Source organism: Desmodus rotundus, chromosome 2, assembly GCF_022682495.2.
Source record: "Desmodus rotundus isolate HL8 chromosome 2, HLdesRot8A.1, whole genome shotgun sequence".
NCBI lineage: Eukaryota > Metazoa > Chordata > Mammalia > Chiroptera > Phyllostomidae > Desmodus > Desmodus rotundus.
This window is the reverse complement of record NC_071388.1, coordinates 10,987,150-11,005,044: the sequence shown is the minus strand read 5'-3', so window position 1 is coordinate 11,005,044 and position 17,895 is coordinate 10,987,150. Positions and strand designations below refer to the sequence as shown.

General features: G+C 43.0%; 1 protein-coding gene across 5 annotated transcripts in view; it reads right to left on the bottom strand.

The window, feature by feature from the left end:
* The window catches only part of DIP2A (disco interacting protein 2 homolog A), a 106,867-nt gene that overhangs the window by 43,118 nt on the left and 45,854 nt on the right, over window positions 1–17,895 (bottom strand). For 3 of the 5 annotated variants that reach the window (XM_053917910.1, XM_053917924.1, XM_053917917.1), the window contains 4 exons: window positions 16,286–16,417; window positions 10,250–10,369; window positions 8,038–8,235; window positions 1,578–1,669 (listed from right to left, as the gene is read on the bottom strand). In XM_053917910.1, the coding sequence (XP_053773885.1) occupies window positions 1,578–1,669; window positions 8,038–8,235; window positions 10,250–10,369; window positions 16,286–16,417 (542 nt within the window). The remainder of the gene's footprint in view (window positions 1–1,577; window positions 1,670–8,037; window positions 8,236–10,249; window positions 10,370–16,285; window positions 16,418–17,895) is intronic. The other 2 variants (XM_053917912.1, XM_053917931.1) reach the window with 2 other exon arrangements.

Sequence of the window (17,895 nt, the reverse complement as noted above, 5' to 3'; positions counted from 1 at the left end):
ATAATCAAGTGAACTCAGAAGTTTTAGCAGCTGTAGACCAGCCCCACGCTCACCCAAGAACCTCTGTCACCCTAGTCCTGGCTAGACTGCCCCTGGCTGGCTGCTAGCAGTAACCCAGGGACTGCCCTGTGGCTCTCCTGTTAGAGCCCCACTCACTCATTCGGCTGAAGCACATCCTCTAGGCACTTTCCAAGAAAGAGTGCTTGGGAGTCTAATATTTTTTAAGTCCTCTGTGTCTGAAAACAGTTACCCCATCCTTACATTTGGTGAGCCTTTAGGAATTGAACTGTAGGTTAAAATGAGAACCCCTCTGAACTTCTGAAGTGCCACGCTATGTCCTCCGCCTGCACGCATCTCGCTTCCCCGCACAGCTCTGCGCCCTGACCTTGCGCGGCACGTCGTTATGTGCTCATGTGCATTTTGTGGGGCTACTGTGTTCACTGCAGGTCCTTTCACTTTGAAGCGAATGCTCTTTAGCTCCAAAACATTGTTTTGCATTTTTATCATCACTGACAATTTTCGACACTCTATCTACTTTCTCCTCTGGAACTGCTGTTAGTCAGATGCTGGGCCTTCTTGATCAATTCTAATGTTTGCACTATTTTTCCTCCCATCTCTTGGTCTTTCCTACTAGCATATTTTTCTTGATTTATTTTTCTTCATCACAGACTCCAGGAATATTAACACTAATTTTCTGAACATTAGTTTTTTGTATCTAGCTTTCCTTCAAGTTTCCTCTTCCTCCCAATGCCCCTTCCCTTTCCTTTTTCTTTTCATTTCTTTGTCCTGGAACTCTGTCAGTTTGTCAACTTACAGTTTCATCGTTAAGTGACCTGACCCCAGGCAACTTTATTCACTAATGGATTTCACTGGCATACTGATTTCTCACCATGTTCTCCACTTTCCATCCTGTAACTTCCAGTATACTGGGGCACCTCAAGTCTGGCTCGCTTCCTGAGAACAATGCTGTCCAACAGAACTTTCTACGGTGATGAAAATGTTCTATTTACAAGCTACCAAATACAGTAGCCACATATGCCTACTAAACCACTGAAATGTGGCTCATGTGACTAGGGAACTAAATTTTTCATTTTATTTAATTTTGATTAATTTAAAGAGCCTCACGTGGATCTGGGGGCAGGCAGTATAGGACGAGGACCTAAGCCGCCAACCTCCTCTGCACTCTATCTGGGCAGGCAGGTAGAGGGAACAGGGAAGGAGGTGAATATAAAGCACAGAGAATTTCAAAGTAAGGTTGTTTCCTCATAAAACTTAACCTTTGGAAATTGAACATTTATTAATATGTGATATTAATATTTTTATTAAAATCAACATATATGAAGTCAAAGGTAAAAGAAGTTGAAGAATCAGTGGATAAGCAATGAGAACAAAAAAAACCATCATTTCATCTACTTCATCACAAACTTTACCCATATTTAATGTTTTTTCATGCTGACTTTAAATCCCTTGTATTAATGCCAGAAGTCTAACCAACTGATAAAACACCGATTTCAATGCAACAGATTTTTAGTCTCTGTTTTTGCTCACTTCAATAAAGTTACATTCCAGTTACTTACTCTGTCTCCAGGTTTAAGTAGTGGCTCATTCTTACTAGTCAGTTTATTAAGAAGAGTATAAGCTAGTTTTAAACTCCGACTCCAAAGTTTGCCTAAAATAAAACAAAAATACTAAGCAATGTGAAACTTAAGCTAATAATTAACATTTTAATATAACAATTATTATACCCCATAATGTACCATTACTCAATTACTGAAAATCCAGGTATTTCCAAGTGATAACTATTTTGCACAATGCTGTAATGAACTTCACAGTTTTCTCTTAAAGACAACTTAAGATTTATGTTTCTAACACCACAATAATGCAGGAATTTATTATAGAAAATTTAGAATATATGAAAGCCAGTAGAAAAAAAGTAGCATTCTTTGTTATGTATGTGTATATACAACACATATATACATATGCACACATGTACACATGTATGTGGAATTTTCAAGAAATGAGATCATACTCCACCCTTTTTTCAATCAACATTGCACTGTGAATGCATTCTCTCAATTACAACCCTTATAATTCATATAACCTTCACAACGACTCATGAGTGGGTCCTATCTTCATCTCCACTTTCACTCAAGACAGGACCGGCAGGGAGATGTTAGTAACTGCCCCGAGCCGCGACTGCTGGGGTGGTGCACCCAGATCCTCAGAATCCAGACCCCTCGGCCCTGAGACCCTGCCCAGCACACCTCCCCTCCTGGCACGCAGTCTCCAATATATTCAGCAGCCAGCACTCGTGAATGCTCGGCAAAGAAGAGCTTCACTCAGGAGGATGAGAGAAGAGACTAAGGAAAAGTAAACAGGATCGCAGGGGTCTGGGGAGGTAGACAGAGGCAGAGACAGATAATGGCGTAGGACAACAGAAAAACCTGAGTCCATCCCAACAACTGGAGCGGCCTTAATGTTTCCCCTATGAAGTATACCTAACGAGCAACACCAACACCCTCATTCGGCCCCTCTCAAGTTCCTGTGACACAACCACATGCAGTCTGAGCAGCCGTGCCCTCCACATAAATGCTCAAGTTTCATTATTAAATGCGGGTGCAACCTTGTGAAATAAGTGTATTGTGGGTCTGCAGATACTACTGAGAAAAAAGCATTCAACTCACAACATGTTGTTGCTTTTGTCTATATACATGGTCAACACAAGATCTTAATGATTTTAACACATACATATTTCTAAACTGAATCCAGCTATAATAAATTTTTAAAAAATGCATCTTGACCAAGTTAGTTTTCTTGAAAAAACTATCTTTCTTGAAAAACCGATCCTGGAACCCACCTCCCACATGCCACACCCAAAAACCAATTCCGGTGGATGGCAGATGTAAATGTGAACGGCACAACAACAGTGCTTTCTACACGTAAAAGAAGAGCTTCGTGATCTTGGCCTCGCATACGCAGCATAAGCCAAAAAAGAAAAGAAGGTGAAGTTGGATGGAGCTTCTGTTCACTAAACTGTAATTCGGGGTAAATGTCCAAGTCCCACAGGAGGGGACACCTGCAGCGCACGGCACTGGCAAGACTAATAGCCAGAACGCATAAAAAATTCCTGCAAATAACCCTATGCAAAAAATGTGCAGCCCCGGCCGGTGGCCCCGTTTGTTGGAAGGCCATCCTGTGCACTGAAAGGCTGTGGGTTTGATCGCCAGTCAGGGCACATACGTAGGCAGTGAGTTAGATCCCTGGTTGGGACATGTACCAGAGGCAACCGATAAATGTTTCTCTCCCAAATCAGTAACTATATTCTTGGGTGAGGATAAAAAAGGTGTGCAGAAGATTCAATAGTAATTAAAAACAGAAAACCAAAAATTACAAGAACAGGAAAAGATCTCACCGTACTTAATCATCAGGAAAATGCGCATTAACACCACCATGAAATACCACCGTATTCTCACTGGGATAGCTAAAATTAATAACCCTAACAATGGCAGGGAGCAGGGGGGACTCACGCCGTGATCAGGTAAGCATAAACTGGCAGAATTTGGCATTATCTGATAAACATGAACATAAGCTCAGTCTCAGACCGGGCATTCCCCACCCCAAGTTCATGCCCTACGGAAGTGCATGCTGTGTGCTAGGAGGCGCACACTGGAACGCTACCAGCAGCAGTGTAACTGCCAACAATGGGAATGACCCCACATCCACCGAGTACATGGACACGCAGCTTCTGAAATGTTTATTTTTCAACAGAAATGAATGAGTAACAGCCGTACACAATAATATGGGTGGGTCTTAAAAGCATAAAGTAAGAGACTGTGCTTCCAAGTAGGAGAGAGGTCTGACGGCAGACCAGCACTCCCACCTAAAATAATTTTAAAACTGGATGAAATGCAGAAACTATTGGTGGAGGCAGCAAAGGCAACCAGAGGAGTTAAAACTCCAAAGAGAAAACCTTTGGGGAAATAAGCTGACCTTCTACTGCAGACACCTGCAGGAGGAGGAGCATCTCGGAGCCCACGCCTGCGGAGCTGTCGCAGGGGCACAGAGGACACAGCAGAGTCTTCAGCAGAGACTGGGAGCCTCCACAGCACAGCCAGCTTCCTCCCAGAAAATCTGCTGGACCTCGGGACTGTGTGCAGCAGCAGCCTAAACACCCATGTGGGACACTCCTGAGAGCAATGCGGAGACCTTATGTAGCCAGATGAGACAAAAGCCATGGATGGGGACTCTCCCACAGGAAAGGGACACACAGAATACACCAGGCACAGCCAGGTGCCTGGGGGCCAGAGGTGGACTGAGCTGGCCTTGACTGGACTGCAGGGACCAGCCACTATACTACCTACTTAGAGGAGGGACAGGGGACTTTATTGCAGAAGGTGACAGCATACGGAGCCTCCGTAATTTTTTATACACAATGTCCAACACTCAGTTAAGAAAGGTATTAGGCACCCCCAAAACTAAGTCCCCAGACCCAAGCCAAGAGAAAGCACAGAGAGGAGGAACAGCTCGTGGCAGCCAACATTGGGCCTGGTGACAGAGGCCTCCAGCTACTGCGGGCAATGTGTGCGCGTTCCAGGCAGTCGACGGAAAGAAGAGGGAAATCCAGGGAATGACAAAGAGTTATTGCAGAGAATCAGAACAGGAATCAGAACAGAGAAATAACATTTCTAAACTATATCCTAAATTAAGAACTCAGCAGAAGTTTCACAGTAGGCTACGAAGTTCAGAAAACAGGGTTAGAGAAATTTTAAAAAGGGATATCTCCAAACTGAAATACGTACAAGAGAGAATGCAAAACGTAAGAAGATCATTAAAGGCATGTGGGACTCAGAGAGGTTCGGAGCCCAGAAGGAGAGGAGAGAGAAAATGGAAAGGCACCAGTACGTCAAGAGAGTGTGGCTGCAATTTTCCCAAAGCTTATGAAAGACACCATTTCATAGATTCAAGAAGCCCTGTGAATGCCAAGCAGGAAATTTCAAAGAACATCATGCCTAAATATATGGTCGTAAGGCAGATGCAAGCCAAAGAAAGGGAAATTTTAAAAAGGCAGTTGGGGGGCGGGGGAGGCAGGGCACAAAAAAGACACATTAACAATAGTCTGGCTATTCAACCTATAAAATAAATGAAACATGATGGTTAAAAAAAATCATCTGGCATGTTATTCACAAAAGAAAAGTATGATGTCTTCAGAGTGCTGAAAGCAGAGAAATGGCCACCATCAAAAACGAAAATCAAATAAGCTGTTGTCGGACGAGCACAGGGACTTCCTCCTCAGCAAACCCGCCGTGAAATGAATATATACACAGGGAACCTACAGGCCAGCATGAGAGGTGGGAAACGCAGGATGGCAACAAGGGGACCGTGTGACAACAGAAATAGTAAAGAACATGACTGCTGACTTGAGACAATCGTGGAGGGCCCCATGGGTAGAAATGAAGGTAGACAAAGTGCAAGAAAAGGAGAAGGCGAGGGCGAAGGTCGGTTTTTTAAAAAGCAGACAGAGACAGAGTCAGGCAAGAGGAAAACTTGTGAAGAGAAAGGGACAGAGTGAGGCCAGGCGGGAGACAACGTGGCCGTGACCAAGTCTCTGCAGGCCCAGTGGGGTGGTCCAAAGCAGACTGAGCCCGAGCTGAGCAGAAGCAGCAGGCTCGGCACCACCACCTTGCTTAGTCACTGCCTAGGGCTTACCCCACGCACAGCACACAGCAGACCTGAAAGCTGATTTTAGGGTGGAGGCCATCAGCACACCACACTCCTCGCAAGCAGGCAGTGCATTCCTTTCTCAAAAGAATTACAGACTAATCTTTCTAATGAACACACACACAGGATCCTTAAAAACACAGTGGCAAATCAAATCCAGGCATTTATTAAAAAGATATCATGACCAAGTGGGATTTACTCTAGGGATGCAAGTACTGTTAAGATTTGAAAATGAATCAGTGTAATTCATTAAATTAATTCATTAAATTAATGCAGCAGGGGAGAGGAAGAGTATGATCATCTTCACAGAGCAGGAAAAGCACTTGATAAAATCAATGTCAATTCGCAATGAAAAACTTTTAGCAAACTTGAAGGAATAGAACTTCCTTAATCTGACAAAGAATTTTTCCCATAAAACAAACAAAAAAACAAAGGCAGCAAACATCGTTACTTCGTGACCTAAGGTGGAGGGGGAGGTGAGACCGTCTCCTGCTCCCGCTGGTACTGAAGCTTCTGGCTGGTGCGGCGAAGCAAGAAAAAGAAGCAAAAGGGCTAAGTGCTGGGAAGGCCAAGGCGGCCACTGTCCACCGCAGACTGAATTCTACACTGCCCAACCAAAAGACATGTGGGCAAACAATGAACAAACAAGAAAGTAATTTATCAGTTACTTTAGCAAGATACAAAATCATCATTTTAAAAACTCAATTGCACTTACATATACAAACAACAAATGAGTAGAAAACATTTTCAATCATTCCATTAAATTGAGATAAATAATGAAAGAGACTCAGGACTTCTGTATTCAAAAGTGAAGTACATTACTGAGAGAAATTAAAGGTTTTAAAAGGGAGGAAATATTCTAGTGATGAATCAGTTCTCTTCACACTCAGCTACAGATTCAATAGATGCAATGCAATCATTATCCCAGCAGGATTTTTTCTAGAAACTGACAAGCTGATTCTAAAGTTTACTTGGAAAACAAAAGGTCAAATAGGAGGATATTTTTGTGACCTTAGGCTTGGTAAAGACTTCCTAAATGGAACAAAAAAGTACCACAAAAAAGGAAAAAACAGGTAAATTGAGCTACATTAGGTCAAGACTTCTCATTTACCTAAAGCCACAATTAAAAGTGTTAAAAGGCAATACAAAGAGTGGAAAAAGATATTTGCAAAACATGTATCTGAAAAGACTTGTCTCTGAAACACACAGAGGAGTAAGAAAACATTAGCAACTGAATAGAAAAATGAGCCAAAAATTCAGATAGTTCAAAAAGAATATTCAAATAGTCAACAAGCATATGAAACATCATCAGTCACTGGGGAAATGCAATTAACGCCACAACTCGCACCACAACACATTTATAAGAAAGGCTAAAAAGAAACAATGTCAAGTGTTGGAGGGGATGTGGAGCACCCTGAACTTTACACACTGCTGATGCCAGAGAACACTGCCACCACCCCTTGGAAAACTACCTGGCAGAATGACCTAGACCTGGATAACGCTACCTCTGCATTTCCACCAGCATGAGCCCCTCCGCATGTTCACCACCAGACCCACAGCAGAACGCTCGTAACAGCACTATACACAATAGCCCCGAAGCGGGAACAACCCAATGTCCGTCTACCACAGTGTGCTTAAATAAGCCTGGGCACATGTGCAGAAAGTAACACCTGTGAATGAGATTAACCACTACACTTCACACACATCATGGATGAGTCTCACACACAGTGCTACACAAGAGGGTGCAGACCCCGAACACCTTTCGTGTAGTCCCACCTACATAAAACTCAGAGGCATGTAAAGCCAGAGCAGTTAGCAGTCAGCATAACCGTTCGCCTTTGTGTGTGTGTGAGGACGTGGGTGCTGGAGGGAACAGGAAAATGCTTCTCAGCTGTGTGTGTGCACTTTGTGAAGATGCATTAAGCTACCTGCCATGAGTTGTGCTACGTAAAAACAATGCGAAACCAAAAGGCTCCAAACACAAACAATACATACTGTATGATTCCATTTATATGAAGTTCAAAGTCAGACAAAACTAAACCCCACTGTTCAGAAATGCATATATAGAAGTGAACACTCTGAAACCACAGCAGTGGCAGGTCATCCTCTATCAGGGAGAGGTCCCCTCTGGTGGGAGGAAGAGGCAGTGGTCTGGGAGGGCCACCTGGAGAGAGGCGACATTCTATTTGTTAGACAGTTGTGTTACTTTCTCAGGAATCTGCTCTGTCACGTCCATCAGGTACACGTCTGCGTTTATGTATGACATGTGTAGTGTCATACAGCTAGACCAGGGCCCAGCTGCCTTCTGCGGACACTTGCCGTAGGTGAGGGTGTAGGTGGCCTTCCCAGCTGTGTCCAGGGCGGTCAGACAGGGGGCTTTGGGCTGCATCATGCCCCACCGCTGCAGCGCAGCCAGCAGTGACGGCGGCCAGGAAATCCCCACGGCCAGAGGTTCCCCTTTCAGCACTACCATCTGGCTTCCCTCAGGCTTTGGCTGATTTGGATCTGGTTGCTGAACTACAAGCAAAATTGAAATTTTAAAATCAACATTTCATAGTATCATGCACACATTCTATTTTTAACCATTTATATTTTATAATTTTGTTCTTTAAAAATACAAACTGTAAAAAGGTGACAATAATTTGTTTAGATTTATAAGAGTCACAGACCAACTGACCACAGGACAGATGGAGATTCAATCGCAGATAAATGATCGTTCCCGGTAAGCATAACCCCACAGGACGATCCCAGGGTGGGGACAGAGAGACCAGGCTCACGGGAACGGCCAACCCTGAGGACGCCTGAGGGCAGGCACCAGGCCCGGCTGGTAAAGGATGAAAATGAATGGAGCCACTACTTCACTTTGGGCATTCAAGAGAAAAATAAAGCCTACGACATTTTCAGTGGATCTGTGACCAAAATTTGCCCAAGTGTAAGAAAGACTGCCCTAAAAAGCACTCATGGGATTGAACTCTGAACCCGAAAGGCATTATGTGATTATAAAGGGGGAACAATGCGCTAAAAGCAGTGTCCAGTCCTCAATTCTGAAGGGGACACCCCGAGCTGATCCTCTGTGGAGCGGCAAAAATGCACGGAGAAGGTATGAGGAGCCGAGGGCGGGCTGGCCATGTGCCCTGTGGCTCTACACATGCACACTCTCATGTCTTGCACTGTGCTTTATTTCTGTTCCTTATCTAGAAGTTTATACTTCTATTTCTTGGTAATTTTTTAAAAATCTGTATTCTTTCTTCTAAATATACAAAGTCTGTCTGGAAAAAGTCCAACCATTTTTAACATAACAAGAACGGGTTGCATGACATTGATGTGACCTGGCAGCCAAGGAAAGTGGACTGAAATGCACATGTGTGAGCAATGATGACTTCACTGTACCAGTCAGTGGGGGAGGTAGACGCCATTGAGTTAGTTTATGTACTATGTGGCCATCACATTCAAAATGACGGAGTGAGTTGAGTAACGGATCTGCATCAAATTCTGGTTAGGTTTAACCATTCCTCCACGGAAACTATTCGGATGATTCAGAAGGCTGCAGCTATGGGCACCTGGTGATTGGCAGCTTTGTCATGACAACATGCCCCCTCATGCATCACATCTAGTGCAGAGTTTTTTGGCAAAACATTGAATCACTCAGGTGACTTGGCCCCCTATAGCTCAGATCTGGTGCCCTGCCAACTTCTGGCTTTTCCCAAAACTGAAGAGATTTCAGACCATCGATGAGATTCAGGAAAATACAACGGGACAGCCGATGGCAACTGGGAGAACTGTGTGAGGTCCCAAGGTGCCTACTTGGAAGGGGACTGAGGCGTCCTTGTCCTATGGACAATGTTTCTTGTATCTTCTCCAATAAATGTCTATTTTTCCTATCACATGGCTGGATACTTTCTGGACAGGCCTTGTTGTATGTGTTACTCATAAATAGGAGGCTAAATTTCTGAAAAAGGGCCGAAACTATGCTAAAGATGTAATACTTCAAAACCATGGTAAGAGGAATATTTAAGATTTAAATTTTAAATAAAAATTTAAATAGGCCCTGAACAGGTAGCTCAGTTGGCTGGAGCATCATCCTGACATACCACGGTTGCGGGTTTGATTCCTGGTCAGGGTACATACAAGAAAAAAACCAATGAATGCATCAATAGATAGAGCAACAAATCGATGTTTTTCTCCCTCTCCCTAAAATCAAAACACAAAAAACAAATTTTTCATAATGTAAGTAAAACGAAACCTTAGAAGTAGTCTTATAAAGTACTAACCGCTGGATCCTAGGCACAGAGAAATGTTAAGTACCCTAACTACGAGCAATGAATTTTCCACCTGTTCAGATAATGTCAGCGGTCACACATGATGCTGAATTCACCATCACACACAGTAACCACAGAAGCTGCCAGCAGAGAACATCACTGTACTGTGCTAGAGCACAGCAATAACCCACGGAGGGCGTACATCTGCCTGTGTCTTTAGACGTGATGACCACCCAGTTCCCACACGTGAACCCAAGTCCGAGGATGCTCACCTTCCAACAGCTCCTCAACATCATCCACGAAGAACTCCTTCAGCGGAGGGCGCTTTGGCCTTTTCAGGGTGTTCAGAAGTTGCTGGATTTTGGAGGACACTCTGCTGTTCACAGGGACACCTGTCACGGGAAGAGGAGCACTAAGGCTAGAACATGCCACATCTTCTGGAGAACAGGACATGGGAACAAGGCCAGTGACCAGCTACATGAATAAAAAGTGCTGGCCCCATCAGGCAGACATTTTGGAATTAACTCATTAAAAAATCTTACTGAATGCCTCTTAGGAAGTAGAATTTGTTCTAAGCTAGTGGTTTTCAAAGTGGTCCAGGGACCCCCGGGGGTGCCTGAGACTCTTTCAGGAGGCTCATGAGGTCAAACTACAGTTGACCCTCAAACAACACAGGTTTGAACTGCACGTGTCCACTTACACACAGACTTTTAAAAATAAATACCTGCACTGCTTTTGGTCTGTGCTTGGGAGTCCATGGATGTGGCGGGCCGAACACATGCACTGATCTACGCCATTTTCCATAAGGAATGAGAGTATTGTGCATTTCGGTACCTGTGGAAAGGTCGTGGAACCAGTCCCGTGTAGGTACCGAGGGACAACTAAGTTTTCAGGGAGTCAGAGGCACACACTGATTTTCAACTGTGCAGCACCTGCGCTGTGCACAGGCCAACTGCCCTTCCCTAGTCATTAAGATACCATTCCCTTTCACTTTCCTCCGGTCACAAGGGCACAGTGGAGTCCCCCAGAGGCCACACATCAGGTCAGAGCTGAACAGACTGAACCAGATGACACTATTATGCCACCATGAGACCAGTGGCAACAACAGCAAACAAGCCCATTCCCCCCTAAATTTTCATTTTACTGTACAAATGTTTTCATAAATATGAGTTATTTATGTTAAGCTATAATTAGTTTACTATTTTTAAATAACTATTTTTTTAAATCTTTAGTTTTAACTTCTAATTATGGTAAGTATGAAGAACTACAATCCACACAAACTAAAAGCTCTTTGGTATTCTCAGTAATTAAGAAATGCTGTTCTGGGAGTAAAAGCATGAATAAGAGTCTGCCCTTAAACAGCCCACCGTCCGCTGGATAAAAACACGTGCCCCTGAAAATAAACAAGAACCCCTGCCGTGCACTGAGCGCTCCAAGGAGAACCGACATGGAAAGAGGGCTGCAAGCAGGAGTACGCAGGGCCTGGGCCGCAGCACCCCCACGCCCTGACCACAAGACAGCCGCTGACCCGCAGTGTCCGTCTGCAGCATGTTCCCTCCTCCAACACTGGAGCCAGACTGGAACCAAGAAATGTATTTACCTGTCACGTCTCTCCAGTCTCCTCTCATCCGGAACATTTCTTTGTCCTTTATAACACTGACATTTTGAAAGAATACAGTTCTTTCTTTTTCTTGAGTAGAACATACCTCAATTTGAGTTTTAAGAGGTTTTTCACGATTCCATTCAAGTGCTGCATTCCTGGCTGAACTGCCACGTGACATCACATCCAGACACCTGGGACACCCACCTACCCTCGTGGAGAGGCCGACTTCATCACCCAAAGTACTGCCTGGCTTCTCCACTACATCGCTACCGTCGTTTCCCGTGCAACTAACAAGCAATTGTGAGGAGACACTCAAAGAACACACGAATATCCTGACCCCCACTGAACTTTCTCCCTGCACCTGACAGTCATACGTCACTCTGGCCAGAAGTGATTTTTACGGCACTGGTGGCAGTTAGTTCCCATCTCTAGCACTCAGTTCCCATTGAGCAGTCAACACCTGTCTATCACTATCTACCATCTATGTCTGTCATCTGTCACCCATCTATCTGTCTCTCTACAATATTATTGGAAGGACTAATGGATGGATATTTTCTCAATTGTTATAGATCATCATGGTTGTATCTGATGCACAAATTGTCCCATAGTTAGCCAACGGGACCCTCGACAAACTGACTTGTGACATGCTCCACCATCTTTTAAGCACTTCCTTACATTCCATCATGAGATGTTTCAGTCACTTGTACTCCCTTGCCCTGCCCTGCCCTGCCCTGAAGTGACACATTTTCCCAAGCAGCCCTGGCTCTCCTCAGTGGGAAGGGAGTAAAGACCACGATCTAGTCACCAGGTGTGCTCAGTGTCCACGCTTCTTTCAGCAGACAGAGCTAAAAAGTACACTGTATACATACATTCATGTATTCACAGACACACGTGCACACCCAAAGGACACTGCGCATGTGTGCACAGACGAGTGTAAACTGACACAGACTCGTATCTTAGAAATCGTGAGTCCACACCAACACCTCCAGTCCCAATCTCCCCCACAGGGTGCTCTCTTGCCTTTTATAGCTTATAGTTGGATGTCCCTCTTCCACAGTGAGAACCTTGCCCCCAACAGCATCAATACCTTTGCTCAATACTATCAAGTGTGTAGGACAACTTTCAAATTGCTTCATGCACAGCACTACAAAAACAACCTACTAACAAGAGCTCAAGGTTATTTGCTGTGCTTCCAACCCAACCTTGTCCAAGGCAGAGGGTGTGCCGTCCAATACTGTGTTCATAACTTACCTGTATTTGCTCTCTCCCCATCGCCCCCTTGAGTGTGGCTATGGTATTTCTTGGAAATATAGTCGTGTTTGTTTATTTCTGCTCGATTTCAGTTTTCCCATACTTTATGTTTTGATTATGTAGAACATTAACAAACCTCTAAATCTCAAAATTACAGTCCCACATCACTGAACAGCGAGGATCCATTCTGAGAAATGCATAATCAGGTGCTTTTGCTATGCAAATGTAATAGTGCACTACACACAGCCACGTGGTACAGCCTACTGCACACCTAAGCTATACTTAACAAACTGTAAGAGAAAAACCGTACATGAGCTTGACAGGTCAAAAAAATCATTTAACAAAAATCATGATAAAAATTTTCAGGAAGTTAGGAAAAAGGAGAACTTCCTCAACCTGATTATGAGCATCTATAAAAAACCCACAGCTAACATCACAATTAAAAAGGAAAAAGTGAATACTTTCCCCCAACAATTAATAATAAGACAAGTTATGTCCCCTCTCAACATTGCTAACTGAAAAACTGGAAGTCCTAGACACTGCAGTAAAGCCAGAAATATTAATCTCCCTACAGGCAAACAATTTGGAAAGAAAAGTAAAACTGTGTTCACAGACAATACAACCATGCCTGTATGTAGAAAATCTTAAGGAATCTATCAAAAAACTTACTAGAACTAATATAAGGTCCATATAAAAGAAATCAGCCCTGGCTGGTGTAGCTCAGTGGATTGAGCATGGGCTGTGAACCAAAGGGTCACCAGTTCGATTCCCAGTCAGGGCACATGCCTGGGTTGTGGGCCAGGTCCCCAGTAGGGGGTATGTGAGAGGCAAGCACACATCAATGTTTCTCTTCCTCTCTCTCTCCCTTCCTGCCCCTCTCTCTAAAAATAAATACATAAAATATTTTTTAAAAAAGAAATCAACTATATTTCTAGGCTAGCAACAAATAATTAGAAAAAATATTTGAACGTCATTCACATTAGCATCAAAAATGTAACATATTTTGGGGTAATTTTAACAAATATGTGCAATACCTGTACACTGAAAGCTATAAAACAGTGCTAAATTTTTTTATAAAAGTTAAATAAAAAATATACAGTATTCATCAACTGAAGTATACAATAGTTAAGAAGCCAATTCTTTCCAAATTGATCTAGAGAGTCAGTGAAATACCAATCAAAATCTGACAGGAATTTTGGTAAAAATTAACAAGCTAATTTTAAAATATGTTACAATGCAGAAGAACGGGAATAGTCACAGCAAAATTTAAATCAAAAGCAGAGCTGAAGACAAGCTCCACGACTTCAGGATTTACTGGAAAGCCACAGCCGTCAGGACAGTGGACAGTGCGCGGCTGGTAGGAGGGTGAACAAGCGCAGCAGCTGAGCACTCAGAGCCCGGGGAGACTCCTCTCATACACCATCTACTGATTCCCATTCAAGACGCCAAAGAAGACTGCTGGGGACGGAACGGTCTTTACAATACATGAAGCTGTCACAACTGGATATCCAGATACAAAAAAATGGAGTTTGATGCATTTCTTGCACTTATGCTAAAATGAACTCAAAGGAATCATATACCTAAATGTAAAACCTAAAACTATAAAACACTAGTAGAAAATACAGAAATCCTTTATGACTTTGAGTTAGGGAAATATATCTTAGATAGGACACAAAAGTAGGATCCATAAAAGAAAAATTTGGTAAACTGGACATCATCAAAAACTTAAATTCTACTCTTTGAAACGCACAGTTAAGAGAATGAAAACACAAGCCACGGAATGGGAAAAAATATAAATTATAAGCCTGATTTTTAAAAAAACTTGTATCCAGAATACATAAAGAACTTTCCAATCTTAATTAAGACAATCTTAATCAGCACATTAAAAAAATTAGCAAAAGGTTTGAACAGACTCTGCTGAAAAGATATCCAGACGGCAAATAAGCACATGAGAAGATGCTCAACACCACCAATCACTAGAGAGATGCAAATTCAAACTATGAGACACCTTTCCACACCTATTAGGACGGTTAAAATTGGCAAACCAACGATACCAACTGTTGCCAAGGCTGTGGAGGAACCGAACTCACAGCACTAACGGCGGGAATGGGAAATGATACAGACACTTGGAGAATGAGTCTGGCGATTTCCTAAGGAGTTAAACACAGACCTCCCTTTCCACTCCCGGGTACTGACCCAAAAGGAACAAAAGTACACAATCACGCAAAAAGACACGAATAAGCAGCGCTATTTGGAATAGCCAAAAAGTAGAAAAAAACAAACTATACATTGATAGGGAAACAGAAAAATAAACTTGCTCATCCATATAATGAAATCTACTCCCCAATAAAAGGAATAAACTAATGATACATGCAAGAACATGAATCTCAAAATAAGTATGTAGAGTGGCAGAACCCAGACAATAAAAAGTACGGTATGATTCTTTTTATAGAAAATTCTAGAAAATTCAAACTAACTCCAGTGTCAGAAGTAAATCAGTGGTTTCCTAAGGAGGAGCCATAAAAGGCATCAGGAGGTCTGACAAAGGGGCACAAAAAAACTGTATGAGGAACAGACGTGTTCACTGTCTTGAGTGTATGGGCGGTTTCATGGGTATACGCACATCCTGAAATAGAAAATTGCGCACTCTAAATACATGCAGTTGATTACATGTCAATCATAGCTCAACTAAGTTCTTAAATTTGTTTAAATATAAAGAGTAATAAATCAGATAAAAATCTATCTAATCAAGGGAAGGCTGCTTCCTGTTAAGTCAGTATTTCCCTTTTGCATTTGGATAAAGAACTAAAAGACTTCGACAAAATATGACCTACTGCTTAGAAGGATCAAAACACATGTTCAAAGCTTAGATCTGAAATCTTCTGGAGTTTTCTGCCATTCAAACCTGGCACATCAGAAAGAAAACGTCACATGACTTTGACAGAACTTAGAGAGTTGTTTCAAAAGGAAACGGTACTAAGCAGGACACTGAAGCTGCACCGACCGCACTGGGCTTGCACATCAGGACCGGAGTGAGCTGCTGCACCCATCCCACAGGCTGCCGAGCACAGTGTGCTCGCAGAAGGCTGCTGTGCGGCAGGCGGGACCTGCTGGGCGGGCCACACTGGGTCCAAATAAAAACTCTCCACGCTCCTCATTTTTCTACAGTATTGCAGATCCAAACTCCTTCTGCATCCAATTCAAACTTGGAGGCTTTCTCCACCCTACTCTCCTTGGTCCACTGGACCAATTCCACAGGTATTTCTGATCTTTTCTGCACATGGTGCTTTCTGTGATAACCTGCACTGCATGCAATGGTCTCAGGGTATGTGCACTGAAGGGTTGTAACTGCTGACTGGCTCAGGTGTGCTATAGCGGGTACACTAAGGGATGCCCAGTACCTGTGAAGCACCTGTGCTCAGCGCGGCAAAAGGAGAAAGGAAGACATGCTCACCACCCGCTGTGTCCAGGAAGCGCCCACCGCACCCCCGAGGGACGCCTCTCACAGAGGCTGGCTGTGGACGCTCACAGTGCGAATGCTCCACAAGGCCAGTGGTGACATCAGGAGGGGCAGAGTGCAGATCTGCTTTTGAAAAACAAACCCAAAACAAAAGTGTTAATTCAAAAGATCATCACGTTGCTGTTTAAACCCCATTCGAGTAAAGCTTCTCTAGCTGAGCTTTCTAAGCAAGGAGCGTGGCATTCTGATAATGTTCTTCTGGTCCACCAAGACACCCAAGGACCCTGTGCACCCTCAGCTCCGAAACACGGCACGCGGGCCTATGCGCAGGAGGGCTGTCCAGTTCCCAAAGGGACCCAGACCAGACCCACCGACCACAGCACACACACAGGCACACGCAGCCTCGCCTTCCAATGAGATTTTACTCAGAAATCTCCCTCAATGAAGCCGAAACACATTTTAAATCAGTTATTATTGGACCATTTTTTGTTATATTATGAAAAAAACAGACTACCCTGTATTCTCCTAAAGAGTATGTTGGATGTCCCGAAGACACAGACTTTTGCAGTCTTCAAAGAGTAAACCTACAACGATGAAAACCACCCTCATGGCCGGTTCAACACAACTCACTTAAGAGACTACGACCAATTTCTTAGCACAGAATGTGTTCATTTAAAGACAAACTAGTTAGATACAGAAAATGTTTAGATACTCCCCCTTTCACTTTCTGAAATGCGCATCTTTGTGTTGATTTTCATTCTATGGCACATTGATCTGTTCGGAATGTTGGCTGACCGCAAACTGCCATCACATTCTCATTACGGCTGAGTCTTCCACTAGGAAAAGCACCCCGTCTGTACAGCTACCAGAAACTGTGCCCCCCCACCGCCCCATGACACTAGGGCAGATACCGGCCCCTTGTGAGATCGGCGTTAGCCTGTGTCAGTGGCAACCTGCAATCCGCTGTATCTTCTAACAAATGTTCCTGCCCTCACAGATGGCACACTCGTATTCTACACTCTGATCGCTTAGCTATCATTTCACATCCTAGGCAGAAAATTTTAAAATATACAGAATGATGAAATTATATGCAAGCAAAACACAAACTCACTATCTAGACGGCAGAAAATACCACTTGGAAAAATCTAACTTTAATTACAGAGCTTTCACAACCCTGGAAAAAGCTGGATGTTGATGAAATCAGCATTTTAAAGTATGCACATCATAAAGTTCTTTCAGTTTAAAAAGAAATCTCCCCATCTTTCCAAATTCAGCAAAAAGAATAAATGATTTTAACAGTACTCATGAAAAAGGTACAAATGTAATCATAACTAAAAGTAGTTTTTAAAATAGTTGAATAAAAATAAGCAAACCACATTCAAAATAAAAATTATTTACTGTAACTAAAAGTACTACTTTAAAATACACATATTTACATTTGTGTGCAAATGTTTATGTATTTGATTTCCTTAATCTAAAATTGAAAATGATACATTTTTAAGATGACTCTTACCTAATAATATGTTCTACCTCCAAATTTTTACCTAAATATTCTTGTTCTTTCTGTATTTTTTCTTTGTTAAAAACTAAAACAAAGGATGATT